The sequence below is a fragment of the Hyperoodon ampullatus genome (genome assembly GCF_949752795.1).
Source record: "Hyperoodon ampullatus genome assembly, chromosome: 6".
NCBI classification, from domain to species: Eukaryota; Metazoa; Chordata; class Mammalia; order Artiodactyla; family Ziphiidae; genus Hyperoodon; species Hyperoodon ampullatus.
Genome location: NC_136919.1, coordinates 1,916,059 through 1,942,499, shown reverse-complemented (window position 1 = coordinate 1,942,499; position 26,441 = coordinate 1,916,059). Strand labels below are relative to the sequence as shown.

At 56.0% G+C, this 26,441-nt stretch overlaps 1 protein-coding gene across 1 annotated transcript in view; it reads right to left on the bottom strand.

The window, feature by feature from the left end:
• CAMSAP1 (calmodulin regulated spectrin associated protein 1) overlaps positions 1–5,644 on the bottom strand; it is a 56,190-nt gene extending 50,546 nt beyond the window's left edge. Inside the window, 2 exon segments of the mRNA XM_079705995.1 lie at positions 5,189–5,348; positions 5,511–5,644. Of these exon segments, the coding sequence (XP_079562121.1) occupies positions 5,189–5,348 (160 nt within the window). The 5' untranslated portion in view covers positions 5,511–5,644.
• Between the last annotated feature and the right edge of the window lie 20,797 nt (positions 5,645–26,441).

Sequence of the window (26,441 nt, the reverse complement as noted above, 5' to 3'; positions counted from 1 at the left end):
CCACCCTAAGCTGCTAGAAGAATCTTGCCAGGCTGCCTCTCATCCCATCGCCACCCTACGCAAAAACCTTCCGAGGCATACATCGTGAAAGAGATCGCTAGCCAGCCTGCAACACCGTGAGCAGTCTGGCCCTCACTATTTTCCAAACTAATCACCTACTATTTCGGTCCACAAATCCTCTGTCACAACAAGCTTAACCGACTCAGGGCCCAAGAACTCTTCTTCGTCTGCACGGAACCTGCCAGGTACGCTCAGCTCTACTCTTGGGGGTGGGGTTCTAAGTATCAGCCACCCTTCAAAGCCTGTCTCCCCACGGAGCCTCCCCAGGCAGCCCTCCCACAGCGACCACTGCCCCCTGAAGCCCTGGTCCCTGTGTGCCCACCTGACAGTTCCATATTCTACCTCAAGACAGCTCGTGGACTAATGCCATGCTGCCATTTTTCAGTCCTTGCATTATTTCATTTTCCTCTGTATATGTCAATAATTCATGTGACTTTTAAGCAACTAAAGAGATAACATCATACAACTTCCCCCCTTGCACTTCCTGTAGTGCAAAACACAATTATGCACATGACAGCTGTTACTGGCTGAATGAATGTAATATTGGCTCCATCCTGGTCACCTTGTGATTAGATGAAAAATGATAGCAATCTGAGTTTTTCAACAGTTGAAGTAGGAAGTAAAAAAGGAGACTGGTACATATAATGGTGATACAGCCACCAAAAAATCAATAGCAGGAGAAGCCTATAAGCTATTAGGAGGATAAATGTAATATAAAGAAAACAGTAAGGGCTTTTTGTAAGAATACTTACACAAATTTAACATCCTAAAGCACAACCGTGGCCGACCCTTTTGAGGGTCGCTCAGATTCAAAGGATTGGGACGGTCTGAACTTAAAGACAGATTTACATTCCTTGGCTAATATTTAATTTGTGGCATCAGGACAGGAGAGGGAACTTGTACAAACTGTTATAGCTTTAGAAATGAAAATTCATCCACGTACAGCCACCAGGACAGAAATCTTTCTATTCCACCTGTTTCAAAGGCATTTCCAACTCTATCACCAACCTGACAAGTATGTGAGCACTGACTGTCCTGCAGACATGGCATTAAATGGGACAACCATAACCCCTGACCTCACAGACACCAGGAGGTTCTCGGCATACCCAAGCCGAGGGGAAGGTCAGGCCACAATGTCAGCCAGCGACCTGACTGCCACAGTACCTGGGACCACTGAGCAGATGCACCCAGGCTGCTCTGTAAGCTCCTAACTAAGCAGCACTCAAATCCCGTGCTATAAACAAAAGACTATTAAAATATAAAATCTAACTCAATAACCAATAATCTGAGCAAATCATCACATCCAAAAAACTTGCCCAGGGGGCTTCCCTGGTGGCGCAGTGGTTGAGAGTCCGCCTGCCGATGCAAGGGACGTGGGATCATGCCCCGGTCCGGGAAGATCCCACATGCCGCAGAGCGGCTGGGCCCGCGAGCCATGGCCGCTGAGCCTGCGCATCTGGAGCCTGTGCTCCGCAATGGGAGAGGCCACAGCAGTGAGAGGCCCGCATACCGCAAAAAAAAAAAAAAAAAAAAAAACTTGCCCACATGCTTACGTATGAGGGCCTCAAGCAGCCACTGTGCCCCCGCTGGTCCAGGGGCGAGAGCAGCGGCGGATTTCACTTCCAGTTCTGGGCCAGGAGAGGAGTGCTGAGCACGTGCTCCCTTTTAGCCAAACATCAGACAACAAAGGAAGGTGGTGACCCCCTGGAGTTGACAACGAAGGCATTTTGCTCCTAATATCAATTAAGCAAACAGAGAGCCCGAGCTGTCCTTGTGGTCTAAGTAATGAGACAGCCGGCAGCGGCTTGGTTACAAATACCCTGCCAATGGCTGCACAGATTTCCCTTCCCACAACGTGGTTTCCAAATCAGCGGTTTAATTAACAAGATTGTGGAAGGACAAGAGTGTCAACCCCTCACTAGCAGTGGGCTCTGGACAGCCCTGTGGCCCCTCTCAATCCCAGCTGACTGTTGGTAAAAAGGGAAGGGTGACCCTGGTGGCCCCTACGGGCCAGTCTGGCGTGGTTCAGGGCAGCTCGGCTCGTGGTGAGCTGCAACTTGGTTTCCAGGGCTCCTCAGAGGACGAAATGACCACCACTGAGCTACACAGCAACACACTTGCAAGTAGCCGAGTGCCTTCTAGTACTTTCCCTGGGTCACTTTTTCAACATTGTCTTTGGGAGATAACAAAAGCTATTACTCCCCCACTGTCCCTGAAACCAAGGCCCAAATACCTTTAGGTTTCCTAAGGTCAGGGACTAAAATCAAAAGCCAGGAATGCAGTAGCTCCAGTCCAGCACTCTATTCTGTAAAACAAACTTCCAAGTCACACCTTTAAACTTTACCAATTAACTACAACTTTCACCCAAAAGGACGTCACAAAAATATTCCAGCTGAGCAGGTCCTACTACTTCTTACTGACACTTTTAAGTGAACAACTTTCCATATATCCAATATATTATTTCTGAAGAAATAATTAAAACACTGTCCATGAAACAAGAGTTAACCCAAAAAAGAGGAGAAGAATCTAAAAATAAAAGCACAAGCCGGCCCACAGTTCTTGGCTGTGGCACCAGATGCAGAAAACTGGAGGAAACGTTTCTGCATAACCATATGCCACCTCCAGGCCTGGCCAAGGGTGAGCTCTCCTGAGCCTCCCCACTTACTCCAAATGGCAGACGGTGGCCTTGGGGACACAGAGAGAGTCCCAAAAGGCAAACGCAAAACAAGGCAGCCTCAGAGCACCTAGCCCTGGAGTGTCCGCATGCTTTCAGTTCCTATACAAACAGTGTTGGGTTTCATTTAGCTACTTAATAAACAATTGTGTAACAAGTAAAGATTTAAGCCACTTCCACCATCATCCCCACCAAAAGCTGATTTACAACTAAAGCACGCAGGCTGAAACTGCCATGTCTAATTAACTGAAAGCTAAGCTGGAGACGCACATGGAGACGTCAGAAGACGGAACAAAGAATAGGTCCCTGGATTAGGAAGAGTTCTGGAGGGGAAAGATCCACACTATCCGAACAAAACCCCCTCCCCAACCTGTCTCCTGAAAGACAGTACCCCACGCTGGGTAGCAGGGAACCTCCCACCCAGGCTGTGACCCCCACGCCAACTAAATAGAAGAAATCACTTCAGCTGAGCCCAGGCGAGTGTTCTCAGTCATGTGAACTGGGATCACCCAAATTTGTAAATTTAAAGAGCAGTTCTCAGTTAGAAAAAAAAAAATACACCAGCTTCCCTTCCTGAAGCAAGGTACAGAATGGAAAAGCATTCTCATTTTGCAAACATAACTGGAAAGCAGACCTCCTGAGATCAGTTTGATGAGCACAGCCCAGCCAAGGGATGGGCAACGTGCAGCCCAGTCTTAGAGCCTCAGACAGCCTCTAGTCTCCTGCAGCTCCTGCCCACGTTCTGTTCTATAAATACACACCTTCAGTCATTTCAAAACTTTAAAGCCAATTTTAATATCAGCTTTTGAATTAGTTATCTGAAGAGTCAACAAGTATTAAAGAGTGATTTGGTACTGGAAATAAAACCCGACTAATCCAACAGTGACACTGAAAGAGATGCATATTTATTGCCAGAGAGCTGACAAATCCCATGCTGAATGCCAAAGCTAAATGCAACAAGATAAAAATGCATTCACTAAGCTTAAGAAATTGGAAAGCAAACAACGAGAGGGCTTTTTAAAAGCATCTGTGTCTGTATAGCATTCAGTACCAGAACCTTAGCCACCTCCATATGCAAAAATCTTAAAAATACACACAGGAGTGAAACTTTGCACATGTGCCCCAAGAGCCATGCCCAAGAACGCACTGTGCTCAAGCGCAGAGAACTGGGACCCAGCCAGCGCCCAGGAGCGGTGAACGGGCTTCCTGTGAAATACTACACAGCAATGGAAAAGCAAGGCGGGGAAGATGGGAGGAAGCGAGGAAGAATCCAAGAACCTGATGAGAAAAAAGCGGTCGCTATGACAGGTGCAGAAACCCGTAAAACTAAACCGCAAGAGTTTAGCGATGTAAACAAATGTGCTGAAATATAAAGGAAAGCAAACCAACGGCCAACACGAGACCTGAGGTGGGTGTAAGGGGAGGCCACGGAGCTGGGACAGCCGCACACTGCCCTGCGAAGCTCAACCGTCATACCTGAGTGGCCGCTCTGGGATGACTCGTTCACTGTCCCTAACTCTAAAACTTCATACGTGCTTCTCATCAATTCTGTATTTTCCCAAAATCACTGTTTCCCCACCACACTACGCGGAACTGGATAAAGCTTGGTGGAAGCATAAAAAAGAACTGTAACACAGAAAACTACAAAGTAAAGGGGGAAACGCTCCTTGCACGCTATAAAACCAACTTAAAATGAGGCGCTGCATTTAATCCCTAGGACTTGCAGGGCGTGTTCATCCTCATGACGAGTCCATCCATAGCACAGGCCACTCCAACCGGTGAGATCCTGTCACCGGGAAATGCCCGCTCAGCAAGTTTTCACAACCAGTCAACCAGACTCTCTTCTGAAACGATTCTCTCTCCAGTTCCGTCTCACTCTACAAACAGGAACGTTTTCACCAGAATAGAGGCAATTTTTAAACAAATGCTTCAAATTTAAAGATTACACGGCACTCAATTTTGTACCTGAAACGAAGCACCTGAAATTAATCAAAGACAGCTTTCGGAGCCAAGCAATCAGGAGAATCACTTGGTCTGTAAGATTCCAAGAGCTGGAAATCGGAGCGTCTTAATCCACTAAACATATCAGGGCCTGACCAATAACAAGGTTATCTAGTTCTTCGAAACAGGAATTAACCGAAGGTAATGATTCGAATGAAACCCTACCCATTTAAAAGGAATGCTCGTTAGGGAATTCCAAACCTGACATCTGGTAAGAATCGAGAAAGGCCGGCCGGGGTCCAGGGTTTCTGCCCTGGACTCCCGCCCGACCCGCCCGAACAGCAGAGGTTCCGCCCGCGAGCGCAGGGGAGCGCCGATCCCTGGCCGCACCTGCAGGACCCGCGCGCCCCCCGACGCGAGCGCAGAGCACACCGGGCCAGCCCGCGCCTCCGCGCCCCGCACGCGGGGGACACTGCACAAAGGCACGGCCCCTCCCCCGCGCCCCCGGCCCACCTCGGCCATAGGCCTTGGCGCAGATCCACTGCAGGTTGGCGGCGATCTTGGCCCGCGCCGGGTCGTAGCGGTCCAGCGGCACGATGTCCACGGCGCCGTCGGGCGCGGCCTCCATCCTCCTCCAGCCCTCCCCGGTCGGGCAGCCGCCCGCGTCCACCATCTGCACACAAAAGGGCCGCTGCAGCGCCAGCCGCGCCGGACCCGGCGGGACAAAGGCGCCGCGCCCCTCGCCGCGCCCGGGACCCGCGTGGGGCCGCGGGGCACCGACCGCCCGCGCCCCCCGCCCCACGCCGCCGCCCGGCCCGAGCCCCCACCGCCTCACCTCAGAGCCGCCGCCGTCGCCGCCGCCGCGGGTGTTGCTGCTGCATGCTGCGCGGCCGAGCCGGGGCCCGCGGGGCCGGGGGGCGGCGAGCCAGGGGGCGCGGGCCGAGGCCTCGGGCCGGGGCTGGGGGCGCGTGCGCGGAGCCAGAGGCGGCGGTGGCGGTGGCTAAGGAGGCGGCCAAACGGCGGGAGCGCGCGCGCCGCCGAGGCCGGCGCAGGCGCAGTGGGCGAGGCCTCCAGCCCGCGCCCGCCCCGCCCCCTTCCGCAGGCGCAGTGGGCGCCGGCCCGCCCTCGCCCCGCCCCCTTCCGCAGGCGCAGTGGGTGCCGCCCGAGGCCCGTCCCCTTTCCGCGGGCGCGGGCGCGGGGCCGCGCGCGGCGCGGGCGGCGAGGGCGGCGCGGGCGGACAGGCCCCGGCGGCTCCCGCAGCATCTCTTTGTCTGGGCCGGGCCACCGCCTCCCCGGCATTGGGTTGTCCGGACCACTGGCCCCCAGCCGCCGCCCGACGGGCCGAGCGCCTGTGCAGGCCGACCGCGACCCTGCACCCCACAACAGCCCCGGGGGTTCCCCCTCCCGGAGCGCAGCGCGGGGAGGCCGGGGGCGCCTCCCCCCATAGCGGCCCTCGGTGCCTAGAGACCCCCCCCCCCACAAGTAACCCAAAGAGCCTGGGTCGCCTCCTACCAGAGGGGGCTGGGAGCCCGGGGACCCCACCCGGAGAGCCGCCTCCGGAATACCCCTCCCCCCGCAGCACTGGAGGCCAAGGAAACCCCCTCCTCCTGCAGCGCGTGGAGTCTGCCAGGATCACCTGTTCCCGGGCGCGCCCCGAGTGGGCACTAGCCATGGTCTCCAGGGCCTGGTCCAGGGAAGGTGGGCGTCTGGACACCCGAGACAAACTGCAGCGTCCTCACCGCTGAGAGTAGCCATGGGGACGGGCCTCAGGCACATCCTCCAAAAGGGGCTGGCTTAGTCCTGACAAAGTCACCGCCACAGGGCCTGTATCGGGCTAATAATTATAATAACACCGTGAAACCTCCTGTGTAAGTGATGCTTCTGAAGACCTCACAGCCAAACTAAGACAGGGCGACTCACTCCTGTGCCAAACGCCAGGGTCCAGGGACCCAAGGCCTGGAGGACAGCAGGAAGAAATGGTTTCCCATGAGTAAGGGGCCCTGGGAGTGAAGGTCACAACTGCTCCCAGCCTCCAGCGGTTTTTAAGGTGCTACCAACCTCCACTTCACCCAGCATCCTAAGCCAGGTTATCAAGCGACGAAAGCTCAGAGGACTCAGCCTGTCATTCACAAACACTTATTCCTGTGCAGGCATGAGCCTCACTCTGGCTCACAGCAGAGAACAAAACACAAATCCCGGCCCGCCCCATCGTCCCCCCAGGGAGCTGAGGTCTAGCGGAGAATGGGACCGCGTGTGTAGGACATGAGGTGGTGAAAGGGTAACGGGTCTGGGGGCAGGCAGGCAAGGAAAACCGTAAGGAGGCATTTGAGCAAAGACCTGCAGGAAGTGAGGGGCAAGCAGGAGCGCGTACCCGGGGCAGCTGCGGTCTGGGCAGGGGGTACAGCAGGCACAGGGACTCTGAGGAGTGCAGGGAGGCACTGAACCTGGAACCCAGGATCCAGAGACACTGGTAGGAAAGGGGCGCGGGGGCGGAGAGGCGGTGGCAGATCCTGCACAGTAAGAACCTTGACCTGTTCCCTGAGTGAGATGGGAAGCCACGGAGGAGCTTTGAACACAGGGAGGAAGGATGTGACTGACCCTTTAGAGGGGTCATTCTGTTTCCTGGGTGAAGAATAGGCGGTAGGAAGGACGAGGAAGGAAGACCACCCCCTGACCGGTGGGGTTCGGAGTTCATAGAAAGAGACGGGGTGGAGGGCAACTCCAGGGGTTTTTATTGATCTTGACTTTGTCTCCTGCAACCTTATTAGTTGTAACAATTTTTTGGAGGATCAATTAGGATTATCTATATATGAGATCGTGACATCTGTGAATAGAGGTAGTTGTACCTCTTCCTTTTCAGCTGAATGCCTTTTATTCTTCTCATCTAATTCCCTGGCCAGAACCTCCAGCACAACGATAAACAGAAGTAGCAGAGTAGATATCTTTGTCTTGTTTCTGCTCTTAGAAAAGCATCCAGTCTTTCACCACGGAGTATGTATGATGTTAACTCTGGGGGTTTTGTATTTATCAGGTTGAGGAAGTTCCCATCTATTCCTGTTTTGTTGAGTGTTTTTATCATGAAAGGGTGTTGGATTTCAGCAAATGCTTCTCCTGTGTGTGACTATTGAGATAATCATGTGGTATTTTTACTCATTCTATTAATGTAGTATATTACATTAATGATTTTCAGATATTGAACCAGCCTTGAATTCATGGGATAAATCCTCTGGGTCATAGCGTATAATTTTTTTTTCAAGTTTGGCAAATCATTTTTTGGAGCTTTACTGAGATAAAATAAATGACATATAATATTGTGGAAGTTTAAGGTGTGCAATATGATAATTTGCTCTATGTATAGGTGTATACTGTGAAATGATTACCACAATAAGTTTAGTTAACACATCCATCACCTCACCCAGTTACCTTTGTGTATGGGAATTTTTCATGGTTCCATATGAATTTTAGGAGTGTTTTTTTTCTCCCTCTGAGAAAAATGTCATTGGAATTTTGATAGGGATCACATTGAATCCACAGATGGCTTTGAGTTGCATGGACATTTTAACAGTATGAATTCTTCTGATCCATGAACACAAGATGTCTTTACATTTATTTGTGTCTTCAGTTTCTGTCATCAATGTCTTATAGTTTCCAGTGTACAGATTTTTAACTGCCTTAAATTTATTCCTAAGTATTTTATTGTTTTTGATGCTATTGTAAATGGGATCGATTTCCTCATTTCTTTTTCGGATAGTTTGTTGTTAGTGTACAGAAATGCAACTACTTTTTGAATGTTAATTTTTTTTTTTTTTTTTTTGTGGTACGCGGGCCTCTTACTGTTGCGGCCTCTCCCGTTGCGGGGCACAGGCTCCGGACGCGCAAGCCCAGCGGCCATGGCTCACGGGCCCAGCTGCTCCGCGGCATGTGGGATCTTCCCAGACCGGGGCACGAACCCGTGTCCCCTGCATCGGCAGGCGGACTCTCAACCACTGCGCCACCAGGGAAACACCTGAATGTTAATTTTGTATCCTGCAACTTTACCGAATTTGTTTGTTAGTTCCAACAGTTTTTTGGTGGAATGGTTGGGGTGTTCTATATATAAGATCATGTCATCTGGAAACAGACAATTTTCCTTCTTCCTTTCCAATTTGTATGTCCTTTATTTCTATTTCTTGCCAAATGGTTCTGGCTAGGACTTCCAGTACTAGGCTGAATAGGACTGGTGAGAGTGGGTAACTTTATCTTGTTTCTGGTCTTAAAAGGAAAGCTTTCAACCTTTCACCACTGAGTATGATGTTAGCTGTGATTGTCATATGTGCCATTTATTATCTTGACTTAAATTCCTTCTATACCCAATCTGTGGAGATTTTAACATGATAGTCTGTTGAATTTTATCAAATGCTTTTTTTTGCATCTATTGAGATACTCATATAAGTTTTATCTTTTATTCTATTAATGTGTTTTATCACATTTATTGATTTATGTATATTGAACCATCCTTGTATCCCAGGGATGAATCCCACTTGATTATGGTGTATGATCCTTTAATGTGCTATCGTTAGTCTTTTGTTGAGATTTTCTACATCTATATTCTTCAAGGATATTGGCCTGTAGTTTTCTTTTCTTGTAATGTCCTTATTTGGCTTTGTTATCAAGGTAATGCTGGCCTTGTAAAATGAGTTTGGGAGTATTCACCCCTCTAAAAATTTTTGGAGGAATTTGGCATTGATTCTTCTTTAAATATTTGGTAGCATTCACCGATGAAACCATCTGGTCCTGGGCTTTTCTCTGTTGGGAGATGTTTGATGACTCATTCAATCTCTAGTCATTATTGGTTTATTTCGATTTTCTATTTCTTCATGATTCAGTCTTGGTATGCTGTATGTTTCTAGGAATTTATTCCTTCTAGGCTACCCAGTTTGTTGGAGCATAATTGTGGTGTATTTCTCTGGTATCTGTTGTAATGTCTCTTTTTTTTTTTTTTTTTTTTTTTTTGCGGTACACGGTGGCCTCTCCCATTGCGGAGCACAGGCTCCGGACATGCAGGCTCAGCGGTCATGGCTCATGGGCCCAGCCGCTCCACGGCATGTGGGATCTTCCCGGACTGGGGCACAAACCCGTGTTCCCTGCACTGGCAGGCAGACTCTCAACCACTGCGCCACCAGGGAAGCCCTCTTCTTTCACTTATGCTTTTGTTGATTTGAGTCCTCTTTTTTTCTTGGTTAGTCTAGCAAAAGTCTTGTCAATTTTGTTTATTTTCAAAAAACCAACTCCTAGCTTTGGTGATTTTTTCCTATTGTTTTCTAGTCTCTATTTCACTTATTTCTGCTCTAATCATTGACCCACCAGCTCAGAGCGTGAGGACATGGGGCCACCCCTGGGTCCCTCAGAGTCCACCCCAGCGAGAAAGATGGAAACTCCCTCCAGCACCAGGGCCCTCGGGCTGGCTGCCCTGACCCACTTTCTCCCAAACTCTGCTTCTGTGGCTCCTCCCTCCTCCACTCCAGCTGACCCAAAGGCCCTTCCACCCCCTCAGAAACAAAAATGACCATCCTTGGGGGTTACACCTTCGGTTTCTGGTTTTTTGCCTACTTTTCCCACAAGGCTCTCACAAGCCCCAAGCTCCCCTCACTTTTCTTTATTTACACTGATTCCCCAGGTGCCCTCCAAGTTGCCCCCATGCACACACTTAGTGGAATGTCAGCTATATTCAGGGAATGTGGAGTGCGGGGTAGGAAACAGAACAGCAGCCTGATTCTAGAGCTAGGGCCTAAGACGCGATGGCCTTGTGAAGGTGGTGAGCACGTTACGCTGAGTCCCTGAAAACTCAGTTTGAAGAAAAGGCAGATTTAACCTTTTTATTGACTTGGCAGCTGCCTCTTCTTTACAGAAATAAAATAATGACACCTTTCTGTTTTTAGTTTCAATTCCATAAAATCTAATGGATTTCGGTTTTCCCACAATGTAAACAGACAAGAAGTCTCATTGGAATCAAGCAGTGTGTGGAGTGTGTGGGACTCTAACAGCCATCTACTGACTTCACACTCATTACAGGGCAGACAGTGCTTCCGCGGCCAGGCAGTGCTGTCCCCAAAGGATGGGCAGGTCAGCCCTGCCCAAATAAGGCCAGACATTAGTGCCAACACATGGAGAAGGAGGCCCTGGATGTCACCCGGCTAGCATCCCACTCATCACTAATCCAGTGACAACGGCTGTCAGACCAAGGCTAGAGCTGCTCATTTAAGGCATCGATAAAGAAGCACGTGTATGACTCTACCACAGTTTTAAAAATATTTTAATAGTAATGTTTCAAGACAGTTGATTTCCGTTTTCATCTCATGGTATGTGCTAGAAGGGGTTAGCTGAGAAGGGGTCCGTGGGCTTCACCAGATTACCCACCGGGTGCCTGGTACAGAAAAGCTTAGTGGTGGGTCACCTGCAGCCAGAGGGGGACAGGGGTCCTGAAGAGGCGTCCCAGCCTCAGAGCCCCAGGGCGTCACACACCATGCACACACCTGCTCAGAGTAGCTGTGTTCACAGTAGCCAAAGGGTAGCAATGGCTTAGATGCCCCTCAACAGGTGGGTGGATAAAAAATATGTGGTGCCTCTGCACAATGGAATATTATTCAGCCATAAAAGGAAGCCCTGACAGACGCTACAACATGGATGAACCTTAAAAACATGATGCTGAGTGAGAGAAGCCAGACAAAAAAGGCCACAGAGTGTGTGATTCTGAAACAGAGCAGGACCCTGTGGGGCTCCTGGTCATGGAAGCCTTCCTATGTCCCCTGTTTCTTGTTTTTAGGGAATAAGCTTCAGCCTCCATGACCTTCCCTGAGTTCCAAAGGGCAGATTCAAACAGTTGCTCTTCAGGGAAGGGAGGGGGTGCAGAGACAAGGGAGGAGCAGCCAAGAAACAATAGTGCAGCCTTGGGGCAGGGTCCTGGTTCCGCCTCAAGGGATACACATAACAGTATCTCTGAGCTCTTCTGCAGAACTAAAACCCCCAACAAATGGAAGATGCTAACTAGTTGATGAAGCATTCTTCATTCCAGAGAGAAGGTCACAATTTGATAACCTCAAGAACCACAGAAGCTCATTAGGAAACCACCTGAGGCCAGATTAAAGGAATGCAGGCCCTGCACATACCCGATCCTTATCAGCAACCCCGCCCTTGAAACACTGCTATAAAACTCCTCACCAAATCCCCCCGGGTTGGGACACACAGTTTTGAGAGGCATGAGCCGACTGTGTCCCCCTTTGCCTGGCAAAGCAATAAAGCTGTTCTTTTCTACTTCACCCAAAACTCTGTCTCTGAGATTCAAATCAGCACCAGTGCACAGAGGCTGAGTTTTCAGCATCAATTCCATTAATGTGAAATGTCTGGATCAGGCAAACATGGAGACAGAATGCAGAATGTAGGGGCTGGGGGGAGGGGAGTGACTGTGAATGAGTGTGGTGTTTGTTTTGAGGCTGATGAGAACGTTCTGGAAATAGGTAATGGTGATGGTCACACAGCTCTGTGATGAGCTAAAAACCACTGAACTGTACACTTTGAAAGAGTGACTTTTATGATGTGGGAATTAGATCTCAGTAGAAAAATTGTTTGAAAACAGGCAAAACTGACCCCGGTGTCAGTCGGGGAGGGGAGGTGGCTGGGGGCACTAGAGGGCCTTCCAGGGACCACTGTGTCCTGTGCCTTGGCCTGGATGGCGGACGCCCAGCTGCATTCACTCTGGGTTAACCACCCAGCTGCAGATGCATGGTTAGAAGCTTGTCTGCATGTAGGTTAGTATTTCAGTTAAAAAATTAAAAAGCAAAAATGCCATCACAGAACTGAGTTCTCACTGTCTTCATTTTAACATACTTGAGGTCAAAGGTGCAGTTTTGTTGGGGCTTCCCTGGCGGTCCAGTGGTTAAGGCTCAGTGCTTCCATTGCAGGGGCATGGGTTCGATCCCTGGTTGGGGAACTAAGGTCCCACAAGCCGTGCAGTGCAGCCAAAAAAAAAAAAGTGCAGTTTTGCTTGTTTCTTGATGCCCAAAACCAGGGTGGACCCCCAAGTTCATTCCCAGGCACTTGGACTTTCTTCGTGGTGACACAAACTTCTCTTATTGTTGCTGCGTCGCTGTCTTTTTCTTGGGGGGGGGGGGCATGCTCGCAGTTGGGGGCAAGTCCGACCCACTTGGCCCTGCTGCCTGCCCAGCCCTTGAACAATCTGGGTAAAAGCAGCGTGCCTTCCGTCAGCACGGTGCACGTGCCACTTCTGAGTGTAAGTTTTACTTCAATAAGGAAAATAAGGAACGGAATTTTAAATATCCTTCATTGTTACATTTAAATAGCCTTCATTGATATTCTCGGCACAAACCTGAAACATGAAACAAAAATGAGAAAATTAACGATGCCTAGAGCCCAGATGGTCTGCGGGGCGGCCAGAACCCCGGAGCCCTGTGTGAGGGCAGCAATGGCCTGGGCCATGGAGCGCAGGGCTGGTCCGGGCTGGTGTTCAGGCTGCTGGTTCCAAAGTGGCAGAATTTGGACTTCAGAGCTGCTGTCGAGGACATCCTATCTCATCAGGCCTCTCATCTAGCCCATCCACCTAGAATCCTCCGGGGCAGCAACACCCAGTGTGCCTGGTCCTATCGTCTAAACGTGATTTTGGTGCAATGGGAGCTGACTGGCAGGGAGGAAAACTGAACATCAAGTCACATGTCCAGCTGCAGTTGGTCCTCACAGCTGAATGGGACACTTGGGCCTGAGGAAGTGCTGCCCCCTGAGCCGGGCGCTGTCGCAGGGGCAGCCAGGGCCAGCAGCGGCCCCTCCGGCCATCTTTGGACGAACGTCAGATGTAATTAAATATCGAAACCACATTCCCACTCCGATCCCAAGGTGTGGTGACAGGTGCAAGGAAGTCCGGCTGGTGCAGGCAGGATGCATCTGGGACATCCTCAGCTGGACACAGAGGGGCCTCCCAGGGGGAACCCCCTGTTGGCCCCTGTGAGAGACACCACCTGCACAGGGCCCCTCTGACAGAGAGACCTGAGCCCCCCAACACCTCCTGCCTGGACCAGAGGGCTCCGCGGCTGGTGCTGGGTGTGTGTGTGGACAGCGTTCAGGGCTTCCTGGGCGGCCGGGGGCTAGAGGTGGCAGGAGAGGTCGGGAGGAGAGAACGGGGTGCTCCCTACGAGATTGGGTTCCCCTGGATCTCAGGAGATCCCATGAGGACTGACACACACCCCGCATCACACGGATACAGTGAGGACAGGGTCCCGAGCCTGGATGTGGCCCCAGCAGCGCTCCAGGGAGAGGAGACCGGGCATCAGCTGGGAAGGGGGCCAGAGCCTGGGGGGGCAGAGGCCCCCCGGAGCTCCCAGACCAGGAGGCGGAGGGCAGGGTAGCTTGGAGGCGGCCTGCCCCTCCCTCTCCATCAACGGCCAAAAACCCCCCCTACCCCCCGCCATCCCCACCCCGGTTAATGAAAATGGGACAGATCCAGTAGTCATGTTCCGGGCTCTTTTCCCGGAGGGGCTGAAGACGTCTGTCCACACAAAACGCGCACACGGATGTTCACGGCAGTTTTATTCATGATGGACAAGACTTGGAAGCAACCAAGATGCCCTTCAGTAGGTGAATGGGTAAACAGTGGTCCATCCAGACAGTGGAATAGTATTCAGCACTGAAAAGAAATGAGCTCTCAAGCCATGAAAAGACATGCGGAACCTTAAATGCATGTTACTAAGTAAAAGAAGCCAATCTGAAGAGGCTACACTCCGTGTGATTCCAACTCCATGACATTCTGGAAAAGGCTGAACTACAGAGACCGTAAAAAAATTCATTGGTTGCCAGGGGCAGGGAGGGAGGGAGGGGTGAACAGGTGGAGCACAGGGGATGTTCAGAGCAGTGAAAGTATTCTGTATGATGTTATAATGGTGGGTACACGTCATTACACGTGTCCAAACCCATAGAACGTGCACCGCTGAGAGTGAACCCTAACGTAATCTGTGGGCTTTAGTTGATAATCGTGTGTCACGGGGGTTCAACTGTAACACGTGCACTGCACTATGGCGGCCAGATGTTAGTAAGAGGGAAAACTGGTTGAGTGGAGGACTCTCTGTACTTTGTCCTCAACGTTCTGTGAACCTGAAACTACTCAAAAAAATAAAATCTAGGGCTTCCCTGGTGGCGCAGTGGTTGAGAGTCCGCCTGCCGATGCACGGGACGCGGGTTCGTGCCCCGGTCTGGGAAGATCCCACATGCCGCGGAGCGGCTGGGCCCGTGAGCCATGGCGGCTGAGCCTGCGCATCCGGAGCCTGTGCTCCGCAACGGGAGAGGCCACAACAGTGAGAGGCCCGCGTACCGCAAAAAAAAAAAAATCTATTAACTAGAAGAACAAGGCAAAACTGGGGCCCAGCTATGCAGCCCCAGCTTCAAGACCAGCCCCCAGCCCTTGCCAAGCCTTCAGGGGCTCCACCACTCCCAAGAGAACCCCCCCAGGCTGGAGGACCCCTGAGGCCTGGCCCTGCCAAGCCAGCTGTATCCACTCCCCACTCCCCAACCCCAGGGACTCAGTCCTGTCCTCCCTTCTGCTGGCCTGGAGCATGCTGTTCCCTGCCTGGACACCCTTCCATGAATTCCTCTCTCCCCAGCCGACGGCCAAGGTCCCCACAGACCACCTGCCCCAGTGCTTTACTTCCGGACCTTCCATCTAGCGCTTGTGAGAACCTCTGGGCAGGCCTGGCAGGACGGCCTGCTCACCTTGGCTAGTGGGCAGCTGGGCACAAACCAGCATGCAGGGGGACCCCCGACGGCAGCAGCAGAGTAGGCGCAGACCCGGGGTGGGGAGGCCCGGCGACGCGGCTCCCATCCCTGTGGTTGCCGGACCCGAGGATTCCCCAGCTAACCAAGCACTGGGAGAATCCTGGGGACACTCCAGTGACACATGCGGCTCCAAAAGGGTGCAAAGGGGCCAACCGGTCCTAACCCGGACCCGGTCACCCACCCACCACATGCCCCAGCACTCGGGCTGAGACGCCCAGCCTCCTAACCCTTCCTTCATCACCACTCCCCCAGGGAGAAGTGCTAATTCAATTTAAATTTTAATTAATTAAATTAATTAATTAAAATTAAATTGTCCCCTTGCGAGAGAGGCAGGGAGAGTCTGTCAGGAGGGCCGGGCTGTGAAGGACCAAAAACCACGGCAACGTGTTGCCCCCCTCCTCCCGCGGGAGAAGCCATCCGCTCCCTTGCCTCCAGGACACCTCCCGGGATGAGCCCGTCCACCTGACCCTGCTCTCTGCTCTCTCCTTGTCCGCCTCTGGCTCCTGGGGACAGGTGAGCCCAGGACACAGCCCAGTCTCCAAACGGTGCCCCGAGCTCCTCTGAGACCACCACGGGCTGCCCACAGCCTGCCCCGTCCTCACGCTGCAGAGACCTTCCCGTCCCGCACCAGCGCCAGGCTGCTGGCAACCGGGCCACGATGCCAGTGGACGCTGCTTCCTCACTGGTCAGATCGTGGGCCACGGAGCCTCCACACCGGCCCTGGGTCCCAGCCCTCGTGGCGGGACGGGAAGGGGCAGCAGGGACGCCTCGGAGGGGATCAAGTCTCTGTCACCCCAAGCCCAACGCTGGGGTCCCCGGTCCTGAGGCCCACAGTCAGGGCCAGCACTTCCTGCAACGCTCACCTCTGACCACGCCCTCTCCCTACGACCCCCGAAGGGGGGGTGTCACACTCAGGTGCCCTCTTGATCCCAAGAGACTTGGGCAAAACTGCCCGCCACGTGTCCTGTGGGACCGTCTGAACTTTGGAGGCACGATGCTCCTGAGACGGACGGTTCCCCAGGCGCACGGGGACGGTACCTGTTGACCGGAGCGGATGCTCACCTCTTCTTAGGGGCCACGTGGGACCTAAACTAGCCCCTCAGTCCCTGACAGGGTAAGCAGGAGGGCCACTCTAGGGGACAGTCTGACAGCCACCGGGCCCCAAGACCCCTCTCTTGCTGCCACTGGGGGAGGACGGCAGGTGGCATCGAGGAGGCCACGGGAAGCAGACCTGGCTCTGAGCAGGGCGCCAACAGCAGCCCCAAGTTCCTGGTCCGGGCAAAGGGCAGAAAGTCTGGGGCGCAGCCTCGGCTGGGGGCTGCCTGGCTTCTGCCCAGCGCGGGCAGCACACACCTCCTCGCCGGGGCAGCTCCCGGTGGGCCCTCCACCAACCAGAGACACGGGTTCCCTCCAGGGACGTCTGCAGGGCAGTGGTCCCCTCTCTGTGCCGTGCGAGGAGACACCTGCCAGAGCAGGGGCCTTGCCCTGTCCAGGGGGCACTGAGGGGGCCGGGGTTTTGGAGCGGTGGCTCCTCCCAGCCTGGCTGCCCCAGGAAGAAGCCTGGAGTGTCTGAGGCCATCGCACACCCCCCGAGACAAAGAGAGGAGGGCAGTGTCACTGTTACTGTCGGCATCCTTCAGACACCTGGGAGAGAGGTGCACTTCAGGGGCCCTTCCCCTGCCCTGGGGCGAGCCTGGGACCTCCAAACGGAGCTGGCAGGTGACTGGACGCAGCACAGAGCAGGCCACTCGGCAGACAGCCTCGCCTGAGGGAGTGAGGACGGGGCCTCAGCTGTGGGTGCCGGGTCCTGGGCGCCAGACACAGAAAGAAGAACAGGCCGGCAGCAGGTGGGCCTCCCCCCACCCAGGTGTCCCCCGTGTGACTGAGGCTTTCCTGGGGGCACCCGACCCCGTGAGTCCCCTTCCCCAGCCACTGCTCCTTCTCTCTGCCAAGCATCACCAAGAGGACAGGGCACCGATTCCCTCCGCCCCTCCCTCGAGAGGTTTCGGGGTACAGACAGCAGCACCCCCTTATCACATAAAATTCACCATCGTAACCACGTTTAAGTGCACGGCTCAGGGGCGTCAAGCACATTCACACTGCTGTGCCACCATCCCCACATCCGTCTCCAGGACTTTCTCTTCTTCCCAAACCGACACTCTGTCCCCACTGGACACTCGCTCCCCTTCCCCTCCCCCAGCCCCTGAACCCCAGCATCTACTTTCTGTCTCTGTGGATCTGACTCCTCTAGGGACCTCATGTAAGTGGATCCTCCAGGATTTGTCCTTCTGTGACTGGCCAACTTCACTCAGCACAATGTCCTCAAGGTCCACCCACGTTGCAGCCTGTGTTGGGATTTCCTTCCTTTTTAAGGCTCGCTTGGGTCCCAGGCCCACCCCCGCAGGTGGGTCAAGAGTGGGAGCTTATAGATGCCAGGGTGGGCGGGGCAGGAGGGCGGGAGGAGAGCCAGGCAGGCTGGCCAGAGACGGCAGGGCAGAGGCAGGCCTGGGCCCTTTGCCCACAGACAGCCGGCTGCCCACACAGGGTCCCTGTAGGTGGGCGCTGATCCGTCCAGCCCCCTCCGAGTGGACACACTTGCTCCCCCACGGGGCCCCGCCCCTCCTTGCGCTGGTGAGGCTGGTGGTCCTCCCTCTCTCCTTCCAGCTCCAGGTGAAAGGGCCTGCAGGCTGCCGGACACCCCTGTTCCCCAGCCCCTCCCTCCCTCCCTCCCTCCGTCATCCACGGACCCCAGCAACCCAGTTCCTGCAGAGGCTCTTCCCCTCAGCGTCCTCTCCCCCCAGCTCTATCATGCCCTGGGCTCACGTCCCGCTCAGCAGCGCAGCCCGGATGGAAGCGCCGGTTCACCTGTCTGTCCGGCCCTGGAGCCCCTGGGGGCCCCCCCCCCCGAGCCCTGTAGGATGCCTGCGGGCGTGGACGGGGGTGGGCAGTGAGGATGCCGCCGGCCTCCGTCGGGACAGAGCCCCAGGGGACCCTGGTCCAGCCTGTGTCCCTGTGGCTGTACCTTCTCCTTGACTCCAGGATGGCCGAGTGGGAAGCACCAGGCTCTTTAGAGAGGGAGGCCAAAGCTTGGCCACCTCATCACAAGAAGGTAATTTCAACACGTCACCATTTCTTCTAATAATAAGGTTCTAAAAATATTTGGCAGGTGTGTTTTTGCTCTGAGGTGAGCTTTTTAAATAACCGCATTAGGTCGTCAGAGATTGGACACATTTATCACTCAGCGGTCACCCCCACCTCCTCCCCAGCCCCCGAAAACCACTGACCCACTTTCCAGCTGTGGATCTGCCTGTTCTGGGCGTTTCGTGTAAGTGGACTCACAGGCTGTGCGGCCCTTTGTTTCTGGTGCCTGGCTTCTTCCATCTGGCATCCAAGGTCCATTCGCCTGCAGCCCGTCCGGAGAAACCGTGGGCCTTGGGAGCTGCGGGACCACGGTTTCCCCTGCCCCAAAGGTGGCCAGTGGGTCACACTCGAGGCGTTCCCTGCAGCCAGGCAGGGTCAGCACAGCACCCCGGGCACCGGACATCGCCGCCCAGAACAGGGCCCCCACTCCCCAGACACAGTGCCGGCAGAGAGGCTGCCCCTTGGGTCACCTCCAGAGGCCGCCGCATCCCTGACAACCCCCAGAAGCCACAGGTAGGGGTTCAGGAGCTGCTGGGCTTCCAGCGCTGCCCCCACCAGGTGCGCGGGGAGAGGATGAGCCGATCCCAGCCCGCGACCACGGGCGTGAACTCTCGGCGCGGAGGCCCTGTAGACACATCTTGAAATAATCACGCTGAGAGCAGCCGACTCTCGGATTCTGGGCGTGCAGCCTGCACCTCGCTGTGCCCGCCCGCGTGACAGGATGCAGCTGGGGGGTGGGGGCCCTGCCTGGAGGTGGGGAGGGGCTCTCACAGGGGCACCGGGAGCCACAATGAGCCCGTGAGTACCTCCGGGAGGAGGTAAGGGTTTCGCGTCAAACATGCGAGTTGACCGTGTGTCAGGCACCCCCCGGGGGCTGTTCTCCTGAAGGCTGGCTGGGCACCTACACCTGTACTCGGGGGCGGCAAGATGTGCAGGAGGAGAAGAGATAGAGCGAGTGGGGTGCCTGGACCCCAGAGAGAGGGCATCTGCCGTCAGCAACGACAGGCAGCGCTGCTGGTCGGGGCTGGGGTGCCAGGGCCCTTTCCTGGGGTCTCGGGGCTGAAGGGGGGCACTCTCCAGGACGAGGATGCTGCCGAGAACAGCCGCCCCCGTGGCCTCTGCAGGCACGTCCTGCCCGCCACCTTCTTGGCTGGAAGGCCCACCTCGGGGGAGAAAGCCCAGCCTGGCTTTCAACAGCCCAGGGTAGGAGGACACAGCCCCCAGCCTCACCCCGCAGCAAGAGGGTGGAGGGAAGCTCCTGTCCCTGTGGTTACAGGGGTCCCCTGTAGAGAAGTTGCTGCGTGACCCAGCCATTCATGTCTACCCAGAACACGTGCTCGTGACCTCATTTGGAAAAAGCGTCTTTACAGGTGTGATCGAGGGCCTCGAGATAGGATCACTGGGCATCGGAATGGGGCCAAGAGCTGGGGGCCCCAGGTTTGGTTCGGCTGAGCATCCCTGAGGGGCTGGGTCTACGCAGAGACACGTGGGCAGGACGCCAGCCCAAGTGGGCACTGTGGGGTCAGTGCCTGCTGTGGGGAACAGGTAGGCCACACGATCGAGGGCCACCCTTGGGGGTGAGGGACAGAACCCTTGCCCCCATCACCAAGTAACTGCCTCTAACAGGTTTTTGTGCTCTTTGGAAGAAGCTAAAGATTTCAGAGAAGTCCCAGCCTAAGATTTCACGTGTTGAGGCATCTCTGCTCCGCCCTCCAACCTGCCCAGTCCCCAGTCTCACTGCGCCTGCCCTGGAGCCCTCAGGCCCTGCCCAGACCTGCTGCCCCTCCCTGGGCTGTAAACAGGGGCTGAGCACCCACGCCACCCTGTGTCTGCTGGCTAGGCCTCTGGGCCCATCCCCAGGGCAGGAGGGCTGCCCTGGGGCATGGTGCAGGCGCGGGGGTGGGGGTGGGGTGCTTGCAGAATCAGCCCCTCCCATGGGGAGCCCCAGCGACAACGCGGGGCCCCGGCTTTCTCTGAAAGCTGCCGTTTCCATCCTTGGACCAATCTGAGGAACCTCGGTGCAAGAGCTGCCACTTGGAGAACGAGATGCAGTGGTGTCACAATGCGGGGTGTGAGTGCTGCCTGGAGCAGCTCAGAAGGCTCAGAGCTGGGGGCGGAAGGGAGAGCACCTCCTTCTCTTCTTCACAGGAGGCGGGACGGGCTCTCACGAGCAAGGACCGCAGGCCCCTCTCTTTGGGCAGCCTTGTGGGTCCAGGTGGGTGAGGGTGGGAGGGAAGCCGGTGGGGCCCACACTCACCCCAGCCCTGCCCCTGGGGCACAGCCAGCAGTGCAGGCATCTCCAGGTCCCCAGTCCCCGTCCCGGGCTCCCGGGGCAGCCGATGGCAGGCCAGCCTCAAGTCCAGGCCCAAAGTTCCGTCCTAAAGGCCGGCGAGTGCACGCTGGGCTGCAGTGGCTGCCCCGCAAACAGCCACCGGGTGCAGCTCTCTCAGCCTCTCAGCGTGCTGGCCGCCAGGGGTCAGGACAGGCCGGCCCTGCTCCAGAGCCGGGGTCCTGGCGGGAAGAGCAGCTGGGGTGCAGATGCTGGGGCCGGAATCACGCCCAGCATGGTGGGGGACTCTGGCCGTCCCATAAGTGCCCCGCATGGTCCCTGCACGTGGCCTGGGCATTCTCACGGCCCGGCTTCCGCGGGGCAGTGGGGCTCCTTCCGTGGCCCTCAGGACAATAGCAAGTCCTGGCAAGAGGGTGGCCCCCGTGACCAGCCTGGGGGGCCGGCGGTCACCTTGCTGACCCCACAGCTCACACATGAGCCTCAGGTGGGTGTCAGAGACCCTACTCCACAGGAGGGGGTCCCACAAATCTGTGGCCATGGGTCCCCCAGGATCCGGAGGGTTGGAGTCACAGTTTGAAGGGAGGAGGGGCTAACTCCAGGCCTCAGAACCGGGGGCCAGAGCTGGCCGGGACCCCCACTCTTCCTGGTCCAGCCTGACCTTGCTGGCTCCAGCGTCCCCGAGGCAGCCCAGGGAGTGGGACCTGCCCTGAAGTGCCTCATGGGCTTTCTGAGACCCTGAAACAGAGACCCCACAGGGCTCTTCTCTGGAAGGAGACCAAGCGGAGAAAAGCAGCTCTGTCCTGGCCTGTCCAGGGGGCATCCGATGCCCAGCTTCCTGTCCACTCTCCAGGGGCTCTGCCCACTTGGCCTGCCCCGTCTCAGCCCCCAGCTTCCTTCCCAGAGACACCAAATCCCCGGCCCAGGGCCCCTGGTTGCACGTGTGACCTCAGCAGGGCTGGCACCGCCCACACCTAGGGTCCAGAGCTGCTCAGAGGCCCTGGATCACCGGGGAGTGGGGGGGCCGTGGGGGAGCCCGGAGGTTGGGAACATGCCTGGCACTCAGCCCTGATGCTCCCCCTGGACCGCACACACACACATATGTGCACATGGCCTGGGCGAGTCCACTTCGGAGCTCACTTCGGCCAGACTAGGGAGAAAGAAACTTCTGGTGAAATAGAGCCATGCTCTGGACAGGTCGGTTTTGTCAAGTGTCGTCATCGGGAAGGAGGTGCCGGGCTGGGGTGCAGCAGCCAGCAGCGAGTGGGGCTGAGCACACAGTCTCCTGCCCAGCAGGCTGTTCTTGATTCTGAGACCGGCCCCAGGCTGGACTCGCCAGTGTGACAGGGCAGTCACTCTGCAGTGAGGGTGAGGAAGCAGAGGTCATAGAGGTGACACCACGTCACCCAGCTGGTAGAGTTGCGGTCCCAGTACAACAGCTGGGCCAAACGCCTCCCCGCCTGCCCTCGCCTGCGGCCCTGGGGCGTATGGTTCAAACCGGGCGCACCTGCTTGCCTACACATGGCGAGAGACGGGATGCGGCCAGGGGACGGGGCCTGGGTTGTGCTGCCCACGGTCCCTGGGTGAAGCAGGAAGATGCTGGATTCCAGTTCTCAGAGGGAGAGCCATCGGTGGGTGCGCTGAGCACCAGCGCCATCCTACCTCCCCCCAGGTGCAAGCGGCCGCCACACCGAACTCAGCCCCTGATCCCAGGAAAGCCTGGGATGGGTGGGGCACCCGGGTCACCCCACAGCCTGGTAGCCACCCTCTGAATAGTGAGGAGGCCTGGACCACTCAGGATCACCTACGGGGGTCCTGCTTGCAAACACGGTTTCTTTCAAACCTGCAACCTCCCAGACACCTGCTGCCGGGGCCACAAAGCTACGGGTCCTTCCCCCAGCCCAGGCCCTGCCCGTTAAGACACACTGACGCGTGCGCAGCTTGTCAGGGGGCCGCCGGGTGTGGAGGGGAGACTGAGCACCCAGCACAGGGCAGCGCAGGGCGCAGGGTCCAGGAGCAGAGCCCACAGCTGGGGCCTGAGGCCCACCGGCCTCCACACCCACCGGGTTGGACTGCAACCCGGCAACAGGCCAACTCCAGGGCTCCCCCAGTCTACGCACGGCCTCCACGTGCTGCCTGGCCAGACGTCCCATCAAACGTTTCCTGAGTGCCACCAGGGCCCGCTGGTCCTAGAATGGGGACACAAGAGAGGCCAGCCCTGGTGGACACTTCCCACCCACTTGCTGAGAGTGAGCCGGGCCCCTTCTGCCCTCAGGCTTCTGTGGCCACGAGCCCTGCTGCAGAGGCCGGGCCACCTCTCCACATGCCACAGGACAGGCTCCGAGGGCCCCTGCGGGGCGGGTGCAGGAGCAGAACTGTGGCACGGGGCCTGCCGCCCACCCCCTCTCGGGCTCCGGGTTGGAGGAGTACTTTCTCTGTGGAGGGTTGAGTCAGGGGACCGACAGGGCTCTGAACAGTCCTTGCAGAGCAGGAGCCATTTATTCCCCGCAGCAGCTCCTCCCACGACTCCCCAGCCCCGTTCAAACCATGCAGGTGAAAACCGGACCTGCCTCGTGAGGACAGGCCTGGCTGGGAGAAAGCCTGGCGAGGGTGGAGGGGCGTGGCCTGGGGTGTGGTCCGCAAGGGGCGAGGCCTTGATGGGCGTGGCCAGGAGGGGCGCGGCAGAACGCAGGCCTACGGAGGAAGAGCCCACTGGGAGCGGCAAACTCATTCTCTCCAAGGAAGGGCCAGCAAGTGCGCTGAGCTTCCCACGTCACCAAAGCGGGGTGGGAGCGTTCAGCCGCTCAACAAGCTCGAGGCATCCAGGTCACAGGGACGGCAGCAGACAGCGCCGGCCGGGGCCTGGGCACGGGGAGCAGTCCCCGCAGGAACGCTCACCAAGGACTCACCCATCCGGAGCCCGGACGGTTCCCTGACTCAACCCTCTACAGAGAAAGTCCTCGGCCCACCCAGAGCCCGAGAGGGGGCGGGCGGCAGGCCCCGTGCCCTGGTCCCAGGTCCTGGAGCGGCAGGTGGCCTCAGGCCGGGTGGGGGCGCTGTGAGCAGCGCTGCCCAGGACGGCGTCTGCAGGCTGACTGCTGCGGAGGTTCTCCGAGAGCCGCCTTGCCTTCTCCCCGCTCCTAACACCAAGCACCCAGTGTTTGGATTGGGAACGACACTGGGTCCCCACGTCGACCACGCGGCCGTAAAAGCCCTCCCATCGGGTTGATGTGAGACTGATGCTCTAAGGAACCTTCAGGGAAGCGTGTCACTAGTAACTGTCAAGCTTCATGACCTGGAAAACTAGAGCAGCCACCTGACGTCCCCACAGAGCAGTCACAGCCACCTCCGCCTGGCAAGGCCGTGCGGCGCGGGGGTGGACGGAAGGGACCCTTCGGGAGGTGCGTTAGGCGTGCAGGACGTTGAAGGTGAACCCACCACCCTCGTCCGTTCCTGTTTCTTCTAACACTGGATCCTCCACACACCTGGCCCTGCCCTCGGGTCCCAAACCCTGAGCAGCTTCCTTGACCTGCGTGGCTTTCCTTGGGCCACCGGGCACCACGCAGCTGAGGCCTCACATGACGTCATCCGGGCCTAGAAACTAATTCTGCTTCAAACTCAGCATTGTTTGTGTGGAAGGAAATAATCAATAAACAATCTGTAACAGGAATGGAAAGGAGTTTTACTCAAGTCGAACTGAGGACCATAGCCCGGGAGACAGATTCAAGAAGCATGTGAATTGTGTCCTCCAGACTAGAAGAGGGGGGAGGCCTGTAAAGGGGAAACCCGCAAAATCGCATCAGTTGTTCGTCAAGAGTTAGGAGTGGAGCGGGCAAGAAGGAAGGGTGCTTGGGTCGGCTGGGCTTCAGAACGCACAGTTACCAGGGGAGACCTTGAGACCGTGAGGGTGCAGGGGGTGGCGACTAGCAAACAGCTTTGAGGACAGCTGGTGATGACCTTGAGTCTCATACAGGTCAGGAAATTCAAGTTCTCGGGACTTCCCTGGTGGCACAGTGGTTAAGACTCCACGCTCCCAATGCAGGGGGCCCAGGTTCGATCCCTGGTCAGGGAACTAGATCCCACACGCATACCGCAACTAAGAGTTCGCATGCCGCAACTAAGGAGCCTGCCTGCCGCAACTAAGACCTGGTGCAACCAAAGAAATGAATAAATACATACATATTAAAAAAAAAAAAGAAAGAAAATTCAAGTTCTCGGGACTTCCTTGGTGGTCCAGTGGTTAAGAATCCTCCTTCCAATGCAGGAGACTCGGGTAGCATCCCTGATTGGGGAACCAAGATCCCACATGCCGCAGGGCAACTAAGCCTGCAAGCCGCAACTACTGAGCCCACGCACTCTAGAGCCTGTGCGTGCGCCACAACTAGAGAGAAGCCCACGTGCCGCAACTACTGAGCCTGCGCACCACAATGAAGATCCCACGTGCCGCAACTAAGACCCAACGCAGCCAAATAAATATTTTTTAGAAAAGGAAAAGAAAATTCAAGTTCTCAGTGAAGCAGGAACTGTCTGAAATCACATCCACAACAGCCCCCAGCTCCATCCTCGAAGCCCGAACCACAGTGACTCCATTTTGATTGTCAAATGTATCCTTTTCTTCCATAGTTAAAGCAGATGCACCTGTTTGAGGCCATAAGACAGGCTGTTAGCACAAAGCTCAAGCCAAATCACGTATGAGCCAAAATGACCTCCCCACACCTCAGCATGTGACCATTTCGTCAGTCACACACACTCTTAATTCTAGGAATTTTCTAGGAATGCCACTGCTGCGTAAATCATGGGAAAAATGTACTTTGCCGTGTTTGTGACTTTATCAACACCCGAGGCCCCTCCTGAGTCAGTCACCAATGGCAATCTTCCCCAGTATTTGAGTCAGAATTCCACGTCTGTCTTGGTCTGAATGTGTTTAACCACCAAGAGTGGACAATTTCATCTTCTCCTTCTACAATGGCTGTACCTGAGAATCTCATGTTCCTGTCATGGCATTAAAGTGACTTTTTAAACTAGGCATGTAATTAGGTTATAGTCTCTGGGAATTTCACCACAGACAGTAAAGGAGGCATTCAAGGGTATCTGTTATAAAGGGAGTGTGAGTCCTAAGGGCTGCAAAGCCCGGTCCCCCCACCATCACCACACCCCCAGACTCCCGCCTGCCCCTGCCACCTGTGGGCAGTACCCCACCCCACAACCAGGACAGAAGCCTCCAACCCCAGGCTCCCTGGACTGCATGCAGGCCCCGGCTGCAGAGGCCTCCCCTTGGGCATCTTTCCCACACCGCCCGGGGCCGCCTGAGACCCGCGTGAGGCGCACAGGAAGAAAAGGTCCTCCAGGAACCATGGTGAAGGGCATCCAACCGCAGGGCCGCGGGCTGGCTCGTCACAGGTGTCCCCCTGCAGGCGGGTGCGGTGGGCCCACACGGGGAAGGAAACGTCACAGGAGCAAGAGCCAGGCGGGCTGCCAGCCACCCGGGAGACACCTAGCTACCACGGTCCCCTCCCTCCAACCTGG